This window comes from Papaver somniferum, chromosome 11 (assembly GCF_003573695.1).
Source record: "Papaver somniferum cultivar HN1 chromosome 11, ASM357369v1, whole genome shotgun sequence".
In the NCBI taxonomy this organism is placed as follows: domain Eukaryota; kingdom Viridiplantae; phylum Streptophyta; class Magnoliopsida; order Ranunculales; family Papaveraceae; genus Papaver; species Papaver somniferum.
Window position 1 is genome coordinate 5,873,326 of NC_039368.1, and position 11,967 is coordinate 5,885,292.

General features: G+C 35.9%; 1 protein-coding gene across 1 annotated transcript; it reads left to right on the plus strand.

Annotated features, from left to right (window-relative positions):
• Nucleotides 1-4,119: 4,119 nt before the first annotated feature.
• Nucleotides 4,120-6,432, plus strand: LOC113323985 (zinc finger MYM-type protein 1-like). The gene has a single exon (XM_026572330.1). The coding sequence runs from the start codon at nt 4,120-4,122 to the stop codon at nt 6,430-6,432; it is 2,313 nt and encodes a 770-aa protein (XP_026428115.1).
• The last annotated feature ends 5,535 nt before the right edge of the window (nt 6,433-11,967 follow it).

Genomic DNA, 11,967 nt, shown 5'->3' on the forward strand with positions numbered 1-11,967 from the left:
TAGACGAGATTGGAAAGAAAAGAGATTGTAGATTTGAGAGAAAAGCACAAAACTGAAGAGAAAAGATCAATATTACCGGAAATTTGAACAGTAAAAAGAGAAATCACAATCCATAAAGCTTCAACAAGAATCTTCAATGAAAAATCTCCAACAGTTAATTCCAGATTATCGGAAACCAGATCTGAGATGCCAAACGAAAACAAAAACGAAGGTGGGTTGCAGCAGCAGAAAATAAAATTGATGATAATGGTGATGGTGTTGGAGGTTGTGGTTGTGATGGTGGTGGTGATGGAAAACCAGGCCTAGAATCTTACCTGAGAGATGCAGACATCTCTCAATCTGATACCATCTTGGATAATGGTTAAACTCCCATGAAAGCTTTCCCTTTTGCATTCGTTATTATATGATAGAATAATATCAAAGAGTATGTCACCTTAATTGAGAATACTACAGTTTAATGAGAGAATAAAGCTAAGTAAGGAAACAACATAATATCTAATCTATTAGATTTCACCTAATTTTAAATGTCTGCACTACGTTCTTGTTTCATTTTGAAGTTCAAGACCCTACCGGATCAAGTATTTTTGTATCCTTCGAATCTGAGGTCAAAGTGATTGTTCGCCACCCAGCAGTGTACATGGTGTTCATGCCAGAGGTGCACTACAAATTCCCAGAAGCACCTGTGTGTATCGTGTGTTTTTTCTCTCTTCTGATCCTGTGAAACTCAAACCTCCATTAATGGAGTTTCTTCATCTTCCGCTTCCACTCATTATAACAATCACTCCCAGTTCATCTTTACCATCATAAAATCAAAATGAAAAACATAAATCTGTAAATAACAACCAAACAACAACAAACAACAACCTGAAAGGGAATTTCGACTTACTCACACTATCTGTACAATTACACCCTGAAAAGGGACTACAATTGAAGAGGCATTTCGACTGTCTCAAACCTCTTTTCTTTTTTGTTTTCTTTATATTTTTTAGGTTTCAGATCTGAATTAGTCAGTTCTTGTTTCAATTCAAATGTCGAATCCAAGATCTCCTGCAGTTCAAATACGTTTTGGTGGTGATTTTGGAAATCAGATTTGGATAAACTTTACTTTAGATTTGCAGAATTGTCTCTGAGATTCTTGTTTCGATTTCTTTAAGTGTTACATTCGATTTTGGTTTTGGGATAGAGTAATGATTCAAGATCTACTGCTGTACATCAATGTTTATGGTAGTGTTTTGCCGAAATTGGGGATAATTTTACTTCATATTTCAAATACAGATCGTCATGTGCTGCTTGTATTTCAGTGATTTTTCATCCAATTGACGAAGACTCGTGTTCAATCTGTGACTTGTCATCACACTGATGACGACTCGGTATTGATTTCAGATAAGTGCTATCACCATCTCCTGTTCTTAATTGATTTCGTATTAGTCGGTGCTCACATGATGGTTTAACGACTCTATTGGTGAAGTTTTGTGCTCATATGTGTGAATTTCTTGTATGGATATGATAGTTAGCCAATTCTATATCCCTGTCTGATTCTTGCCCATATTATGCTGTATGAGACCTCGAGTATGCTCCAGCCATTACTCATAGTACATCAGCATTTTTGTTATACTTCTCGAATGGTGTCGGCGGTTGTTTACGCCTCTTGTCAAGACTTGTGTGCTGGTATTTGCTCACTAACAATTTATGGAGGTTTTGGTATTGGACGCCATACTTCAGATTTCATGGTCTTGTCAAGACTTTGCAGGGAAACTGGTGGTCCGCTGATATGATTAGGAATGTTCTTTGGTGTCTATTACCAGTCTCTTGTTCAGATTTTGGGTGTCTACATACTATAGCTACTGCAAGCATGAAAGTTGAAGATAATTTTGTTTCTTTTATCTCTGCTTAAGGTGTAGCTTCATCTGAAGGAATAAGTGTGCTTCTCTGCTCTTTACGGCGTGTGTCATTGGATGGCTCAGTTTGGGAAATTTTGTTTTGAGTGCTTGGATTGCATAGATCAGCTGTCGAACACCGGCCTTGTTCTACCTTTTGAGAGAAAAACTAATGCCTTAGTGATTAGTTTGAGGGGGAATGTCTCCAGGCATCATAGTAGATTGATTTTCATTTGATACTTACATGGATTTCTGATTCTACTGGTCATACAGGTTTGTCTCAAGCACAAGGTTGTCTTGCAGTCATAGATTAGTGATGGTTCACCAATGATTAGTGATAGCAGTTTATTCTACCATATTCAAGATGTGACTGGTATACATATGTGCACTTGAAGGCAAATTACTGCAGTAATCAGTTTGGGAAGATATTGTGCACGTCAGTTGAAGCTTCTTCAAGAGTGAGTTTATGGTTCAGCTGCTAGTTAGAGTAAGTATATTATTTTGTGCTTAAAGGTGATGGCCGAGTATGATAAAGCTTTACAGGCAATTATACAAGCAAACTGATGCACTATTCGACTGCTCAGTTTGAGGGGGAATGTTAGAGCAAGTATGACTGTGCTGCTGACTCATTTATACTCGACATGTGTTAACCATTCATTGGTTATTGACAGCACATCTCCAGCTCATCCCAGCTGTACTATTGTATCTGTAATCTCTTTTACATTCTTGTAATGAAGCTTATAAATAAGCTTCTCCATCATTGTAATCTTTTGAGTCTTTTTGAATAAATCATTTACCACAATTCACAGATTCCTTCACTGTAATTTTTGGGAAATGATAATTGAGTCTTGCATCTGTTTTTCTGTTTTTGGATTCTTTTTTTTTATTTGATGTACTATTGGGATTGTTCTTTTGTGTGAGCAATATTGGTTTATGTAATTTGAAGCCATCGTATCCATATATAATGTTTGGTGACTGACAGTGGCGAATCTACACTGGGGCCAGTGGGGTCACTGGCCCCCCTAAATTTTCTAAAAATAAAAATCTCGTGTAATATTCACCAGATTTAGCTTCGTGCCCCCTCTATATTAACGCCAAAAATTGGAATAGATATGCTTCTGAAACTAATTTCAGCCCTATTCCTGCGCATAACTCACTTCCATGAACTAAAACTGCCCTAGAATGAAGGAAAATTGGGAGAAAATCTGCTGAAATCACGTTGATTTCCTTATATTTGTGGTTCGTATATGGTTTATATGAACAACTAAACATTAATCAGTCTCCGTCTGCATCAATTCAGTTTCCAAGTAAGGGTTTTTACTCCTACCTCCTAGATACTCTAATTTTTGATATTTTTCTTCTTGAATCACTTAATTTATGTATATTTTCTTACTGATTGATGAAATTTGGGTTTATTATGATGGTGGGTTTTCGATTTTTCTTTTAGGTTTGACGAAATTGATCAATTTTAAGGGAAAAGTGATACTGCAATTTAACAAACAGTCGGTGGGTGTCATTGCTTTGTTTTGCTGTGGTAAGAAAATTAAGTTGATTAGTGATTACTACTTAAAATTGTGTTTCGTGGCTTATAATCATTATGTTAGTGAGTGAAACTTTGTCCTGATTTCTATAATTGTCATCCATTTTTGAGATACCGTGGATGCTGGCTTTGGAAATTAGATATAATGGGTTTTGATTTCAATTTTAGTATCCAATACCTCAACTCCTCAAGATCTGTTAATTAGGGAAGAAATGTGTATCCGATTTGTTTTATCTATTGTTGCTCTTTTTATTAAAACTTGTGTGAATAGTGTTTAATTTATTCCATTGTGTGAATAGATTTATGGATGTGTGTTGGAAGAGTTTAAGCTCAAGTTGATTGACAGTTCCTGTAAAAATCTAAGTTCGATGTTATAGTCATTTCTAAACTACAGCAGAAAATCGCAAATACTTTGGATGTGTGTAGGCATAGGTGTTATGATATATGAGTTTAGTTTTGGATTAACACATTTAGTTGCTTATTTTTCATGGTTCTGTAATTCCATAGTGTTTACAATAACATTTGATTCAATCTTTTTTTCTTCATCTTTAATAATCATATTACTGTAATGTTTTTTGTTTCCTGTTTGTAGTGACTAGTGAGGCTTAATAATCTTAGAGACCAATTGTATTCTTTGTAACTCATTGGTCTCTAATATTGTAGTGAGGCTAATGAAATTTTGTTTGTGGTTTTCAGAAAAAAATGCTTAGGTACTTCCAGAGAAAAAATAGAGACAACAATGCTACAACAGCACCTTCTGTCTCAAACCTGCATTCTACAACGCGAAATCATGTAATTCATGCTGAGAGTTCAAGTGCCCAGAATGTAGCACCGTCCTGCGCAGCTGAAAACGATGTGAATGAAAACTTACTGGCAAGTCTACCTTCGGATCCAGGACTGCGAACTCCAATATTTGATTATGATCCCAATATCAGAGACCGAGTTCGAAGAGCTTACCTACAAAGAGGTCCTTGTCAGCCAAAGAAGCACACCTATCCAACAAGAATATCTGGTGGCAGGCCAAGAAAGTTTTGCGGCTCTTGGTTCAACGAGCATCCAAGTTGGTTGGAATATAGCATTTTGACAGATGCAGTGTTTTGTCTTTGTTGCTATTTGTTTAGAGCTGGTAGTGGTAATTCCTTTGTGGGAAAAGGATTTAGAGGTTGGAGGAAGAAAGAAAGGCTACAACTACATATTGGGGGGCCAAAAAGTGCACATAATAAGGCTTTGAAAAATTGTGAGGTGTTAATGAATAGGAAACAACACATTGATGCAATTATTGAAAAACAGTCGGAGGAAGAGAAAAGGGATAATAGGAGAAGGTTGAGGGCATCGATTAACTGTGTTCGATTTCTTTTACAGCAGGGGCTTGCATTTCGTGGACATGATGAAATTGAAGCTTCTCTCAACAGAGGAAACTTTATAGAGCTCTTAAAATGGTTGGCAGATAATAATGAAGAAATTAAAGCCGTTGTACTAGAGAATGCTCCAGGGAACCAAAAGTTAATAGCATCAGATATTCAAAAAGATATAACCAAGTGCTTCTCTTCTGAAATATTAAGTGAAATTATTAAAGAACTCGGGGATGGATCATTTACTCTCCTCTTAGATGAATCTAAAGATATATCATCAAAGGAACAGTTGGCTATTGTTTTGAGATATGTGCACAAAGGTCATGTAATTGAGCGTTTCGTAGGAATCGAACACGTCACTAGTACAACTGCCAATTCACTTAAAGCAACAGTGGATGATTTCTTTTCTCGACATCGATTGAGCATTTCCAGATTACGAGGGCAAGGTTATGACGGGGCAAGCAATATGCGAGGTGAGTATAATGGTCTAAAGGCACTGATTTTGAAAGATAATGACTGCGCGTATTTTGTCCACTGCTTTGCTCATCAACTGCAGCTAGTTGTTGTGGCTGTGGCAAAAAAACATACATATGTAGAAGAACTTTATGTCGTAATGAGTTACTTGGTGAATGTGGTAGCTGGATCAGCCAAACGTCAAGATATGCTTCGTGAGAAGCAAGCTGAGGCGGTCTTTGAGGCACTATGTAGTGGTGAGATATTAACTGGGCGAGGCCTTAATCAAGAAAGTACTCTTAAACGAGATGGTGACACGCGTTGGGGTTCGCATCACAATACGATAGTAAGCCTGATTAATATATTCTCATCTGTTATAACACTTTTGGAAGATTTAGCAGTGGATTCTGATAAGAAATTTGAAGCTAAGGTTCTCCTAGATTCTTTGCAAAATTTCAATTTTATTTTCAGCTTGCACTTGATGAAAAAGATTCTGGGAATTACAAATGATCTGTCAAAGGCATTGCAGAGAAAAGATCAAGACATTGTCAATGCCATGAAATTAGTTACAGTATGCAGGGAACGACTCCAGATAAGGAGAGATAAGGAATGGGATTCATTGTTGTCAGAAGTATCCTCTTTTTGTGCAAGGCACCGCATCAAAGTTCCTGATATGAATGATGTGTTCCAACGGGAGGGTCGACCAAGGCGTAATGCTCAAGAGGTAAATAATTTGTATCATTATCAAGTTGAGTATTTATACACAGTCATAGATATGCAACTTCAAGAACTAAACAATCGCTTCACCGAGACGAACACTGAATTACTTCTTTCGGTGGCATGCTTAAGTCCAAGAGACTCATTCTCTGGATTTGACAAAGATAAACTGATTCATTTTGCTCGGTTTTACCCAAGAGATTTTTCTCCTACTCAACTTGTGTTACTAGAAGATCAACTACTAAATTACATTGCGGATGTAAGGTCCAGCAATGATTTTTCAGAATTGAATGGAATTACTGATTTCGCAATCAAAATGGTAGAGACTAAAAAGGATGAAGTGTACCCTTTGGTTTACTTACTTCTCACATTAGCATTACTTCTACCAGTTGCTACTGCCACCGTAGAAAGGGTATTTTCTGCTATGAAAATTGTAAAGAATCGCTTGCGTAATCGATTGGGGGGCGAATGGATGAATGACATTTTTATTTGATACATTGAGAGACATTTATTCGATCTGATCGGAGATGATATTTTCATGAAAAGGTTTCAGAATATGTGCAGTCGTCGCGGGCAGACATAGAAGTTGTGTGTTTCCATTGAGTTTTAATTGGTGATTTACCTAGATCAAAACTTTTTTTCTTTACAAGTTTTATATTTAGTAACGTACTTACATTTCGTTTTGAATGAACTTTATGGTATTTAGTTTACTTATGTGCTGATGTTTGGGATTTTTTTCGCTACGATTTTAGTTATGTTCTTCGAGAATAAAATGTGCCCCCAGTAACATTTTGTTCTGGATTCGCCACTGGTGACTGATGCCTCTGTTATGAACCAAAATAAATAAATCTTAAACATTGTCTACTCCAATTTGAATTTTAATCTAACTCATTACATCTCATTCATGAATTTATGGATGCTTTTTCAGAGAACTCACTTCCGCAACAGTTCTGCTCATCCTCAGACACCGCGTACCAAAGATTCCAATAGCTCATTTATTACTGTTGGGTGGTCCGTGTGATTAGTCATCACTAAGGAATAATATGTGGACACTTAGTCATATCTTAATATCTTGGATTGGCAAATCAAATGTCACCACGGTTTAAATCCATGGGATAAACATTGAAGAAGATAACATTCCCCGTAACAACCGTAACACACGGCACGGGTCACACCTTAGTATGTTTACATATTTTAGTAGTAGTATATATCTTCTTTTATATTATTTAGATTGATTTGTTTTATCATGGAAAGCTAAAGTCTTCTGTTCTGCAGATTATGACTGTTGATATAGCAGTATATCAGTGGTGATATTGAGGAAAGCAGTGGTGTATGAGATATCCTCTCCTGATTAACAATGGTGTTAATTCATGTCTTCTTCTATGGATCTAACACAGAAGATTTTGAGTTGGGTTATGCTAGTAACACTGGTGTTAACTATTCCTTTATATACAAGTTTGCAATCGATCAGAACGGTGGTGTTCTATTTAGTTCAATATCATGATCCTACATCAAACCATTTCAATCCACCTTGTTCAGCCTCAACTAAATCTAGTTACAATGGAGAGTTTCAGAAACATAAGGTTATTCTGGGAAAGGGTATCTGTGTACACGCGCAATCCATGGATGATTCAAAATTCAAATTTCGCTTATCAAAAATGAATCCCTATAATCATGGAAAAATATCTAAATCAATTACTCGGTATAGCTGGCTTATCTTGGATATCACATATGCTAATAACAGAAACCCTAAACACAAGTTTTCCCTTCACCTATACCCTATACAACTAGGTTGTAGCAGCTGCCTGTTATCAAGAAACCCTAACAGGGGGTTAGTCCTCGAGTGATTTCGGGGGAGTTGAGTGTATTTTAAATCTCAGGGATTTTGAGAGAGTTTGAGAGAGTGTAGAGAGTTTGAGAGAGTTTTGTGTTTTTGAGTTCAGGGAGTTTGGGGGAGTGTAGGGAGTTTGAGAGAGTTTATTAGAGGGAGTTTGGGGGAGTTTGAGAGAGTTCACTCCTAACTCATTCTCTTTTAAGAAACAATAAACCCTTATTTGCAAATAACATTGATCTTTAATCAAAAGAAAAAAATAAATGAAAACGGTCATATCTCTGTATCAATAGTATGTTATTTTGTGCAACGAGATAATTTTTTTTCCCTTCAATTTAACGGTCTCCATACAATTCTAATTCCCTTTGTTCACGAACATTTTCCCACATATCATCCGTTATACTCTTTCTCCATGCATTATATTCTTGACGTTGTTGTTCTTGAGTTTGTTGTGTCAAAATTTCATCGTCATTTACAAGCGTTGATGGATGGCTATCTTCCTCTTCCTCGACCGGAAACTCATCTGAACGGCATTCTTTTCGTAAGAAGTTGTGTAGGCTTGCACAAGCTGTCATTATCTCCGCTTGCACTTGATACGGAAATGGAGGTTGAGACTTAAAGATCAAGAAACGAGACTTCACAACACTGAACAATCTTTCAACTACATTTCTCAAAGAAGCATGACGCATGTTAAATAACTCTTCAGCCTTTTTCGCATGATTAGCCGTACCAGAAAATTCTTTCAAATGATAACGTTGGCCACGAAATGGTGTTAAACAATATTGTCGGTTTGCAAACCCACTATCCCCGAAGTAATATTTACTTGAATAAAACACAAAAAGAAAACTTCGTCAAGTAGAACCCGAATATAACTTAACCAAAAAACTCAAAACTTCACATTAGATAAAAGTAAAATTACCTTGCGGTATTTTCAGTCCATTTCTTTTTGTCATTGTGTCGTTAAGTATTTTCGAATCATGAGTAGACCCTTCCCATCCACTGAGCACGTATATGAACTCCAAGTCGAAGTTGCAAACCGCTAACACATTTTGAGATGTAATTCCATGTCGATTCCGATAAACGGCTGCATTTATTTTCTCTACCATTGCTGGGATATGTGTACCGTCCCTAGCTCCAATGCAATCCTTAAAGTAAGGATAAAATTGTGTACTCTCACGAATTTTAAATAGAGTTGCACTTGTTGGCTTAGCCATCATCCTCGGAGCTATAGAATTTAAAGCTCGCAACATCCTGTTGAAGTTTTTACTAACTGTCCACCGAGAGAGACCAAATGTGTCACGTATTGTGCAATATCGTGAACTTTAGCCAACAACGATTAAAAATGTACCAAGCATTTCTTCAATAGAAACACATCTTGTATCACATAATGATGTAGTTTCTCTAATGATACAACATAGTTTTAGAAAAATATCAGGGTATATCCTATAACTTCTTCGAAATTCTTCTGGGTCTTGACGCAAAACTCTCCTTATATAGTTATATCCAAACAAAGTAACTGGGCGTCTCATTGGTCTTTCAATACGCTGACTTTGTATGTATTGCAATTGCTTGATTATATCCATCAACCATGAATGCACCGCTGAAAGTATATTAAAAAATATGGATAGTTCAAATTCATTATTGATGCTTACCTCTTCATCATCACTGCTTTCTTCTTCTGTATCAAAGGCTTCATCTTCACTATCAGTAGATAAATCCAAATCAGACATGTTCACCTAAAAAGATGATAAAAGTACTTTTTTTTATTAGAATCATCATTATTTCAAAAGCATAAAAGTATATGTATATAGAAAATAAGCATATAGAATATAAAGTTCATAAATTCAATCATAATAACCATAAAGATGTCAACCCATAAAAATTAGTAGCAATCAATCCATAACAATAAGTTCTCAACTAGGAGAAAAGAAAAATTAAATACTAATAGTTATGAAGAAAAACGATCAAATGTTGTAACTCTAAAAGCCCATTAAACCTAATATAAACTTGCAAAGATGACAGGTTTATGCTTTTAACTTTGAACCACAACTTTCTCTCTTCAGGAGTAAAACGTATGAATAAGTTCTTCTTGTGATTGTTGTCCAGCATTTCAATTACTTTCCGCTTATCTTCCAAAGAAATTGCATTCATGCCATAAACAAGATCCCATACTTGTTTATCTTTCTTATCCTTATCAATTCTGCGCATTTCTTTTTCAATTTTGCGGTCTTCTTTCTCTTTCGCAATAAGAGCATGCATTGAATCAATAGAAGAAGCAATCGATGAACTGTTGGCAATCAATTTCTCTAGATAATCAGACTGCCCAGTAGGATTAGTTGATGTAGAAGAGTCACCAATGTCACACCTTGGTATTTTCTTTGGTGCCGTTTTTCTGACAGGAATTTTCTTTGTGTTCATATCTTGAGTTTCATCTTTATCTTGTTAGCATCATCCCAACCTAATCCAGAAGTACAAGATTTAAACAAATCCTGGTATTGACCAAATCTAGTCTTCAGCCATCTATGTTTCCCTTTATAGTTCTCAAAAGATTTGTCACAACCACATGCTTGGTTAAGTTTTGGAAGTATCTCCTCTTCCACTATTCTCTTAGTAAAACATCCACTAGTGTCTTTCTTCTTCTCAAGTGTAGCTTCTACCAACAGTTCCAATAATTTATCAGTCTCTCGAGTTGTCCATTGTTTGTAATTAGTAGTCACTTCCGTTTCCGGTTCCGTATTCTTATTCTTCCTAACATTCTTTTTCTTCTTGTTGTTTTCAGCAGGTTGGCTGGATTTTTCCATTCTATGGTGTGACATGTTAGCTACATTAGTACTTAGACTAATACTAGAACTTAACAAAGCAAGGATAGTAATAACACCAAACAGTCTAATGTAAACATGATAAAAAAAATGTGATACTAGATTACACAGTACTAACACGCAGAGCTACTTAGCCAAATTTTTAATCAAAGAAAATCCCTTAGCAACTCCTTGCAACAAAAGTACCGTATGAATTGGCTAAAACACGCCAATACGGAATGAAGTACGCCACTATATTGAACTTTGTCATATAGAATAGAAGAGAAGTATGTGTCTAAATAAGAGGACTTAACAAGTGATAGTGATTCTCAATGACACCCATGCAAAGTAGCAATCCAATTAATGCATGATGACATAACAAATTATGAAGATAGCTGTAAAAGAATTTTGTTTCACCGAAACACAGTTTCAGATTGTCCAATCTTTGCAGTACTAATACTTACCTGATCCTCTTGAAATTTTTACGGTACACTTACAACTCAATATTCCACACTCACACTCAAAAATCATTGCATTCCAACGGTTCATTAAAAAGATACATTACTCAGAACCCGCCTACTTTCAATACGTGCATACAGAATTCAGTTCCGGATTTCTCACACTTTGGTGTACCTAAATTGATCATAACTTCATGAAATTTCTACAGTAGGAAACCTTCATATATACAAACATCATACTAAAATTTCAGCTTTGTCCGATAAGCGGAGAATGAGATAAATAGGAATCAGTCCCCTATTCAGGATTTAAACTCATCAGACCATAGTCATATATTGTGCAATCTTTGCAATAGCAAACCTGACCTGATCTGCGTGAAAATTTTACGGTACTTCTATAACAAGTTAAAATACGACATACTCAAATTTCATTATATTCCAACGGTTGAATTTAAAGATATCATTATAACAAAAGCACCGTATGAATTGGCTAAAACACGCCAATACGGAATGAAGTACGCCACTGTATTGAACTTTGGCATATAGAATAGAAGAGAAGTATGTGTTTAAATAAGATGACTTAACAAGTGATAGTGATTCTCAATGACACCCATGCAAAGTAGCAAGCCAATTAATGCATGATGACATAACAAATTATGAAGATATCTGCAAAGGAATTCTGTTTCACCGAAACACAGTTTCAGATTGTCCAATCTTTGCAGTACTAATACTTACCTGATCCTCTTGAAATTTTTACGGTACACTTACAACTCAATATTCCACAACACACTCAAAAATCATTGCATTACACCGGTTCATTAAAAAGATACATTACTCAGAACCCGACTATTTTCAATACGTGCATACAGAATTCAGTTCCGGATTTCTCACACTTTGGTGTACCTAAATTGATCATAACTTCATGAAATTTCTACAGTAGGAAA

Coding starts and splice junctions, on each gene's coding strand:
- LOC113323985 (XM_026572330.1), top strand. CDS start 4,120: ATGCTTAGGTACTTCCAGAGAAAAAATAGAGACAACAATGCTACAACA.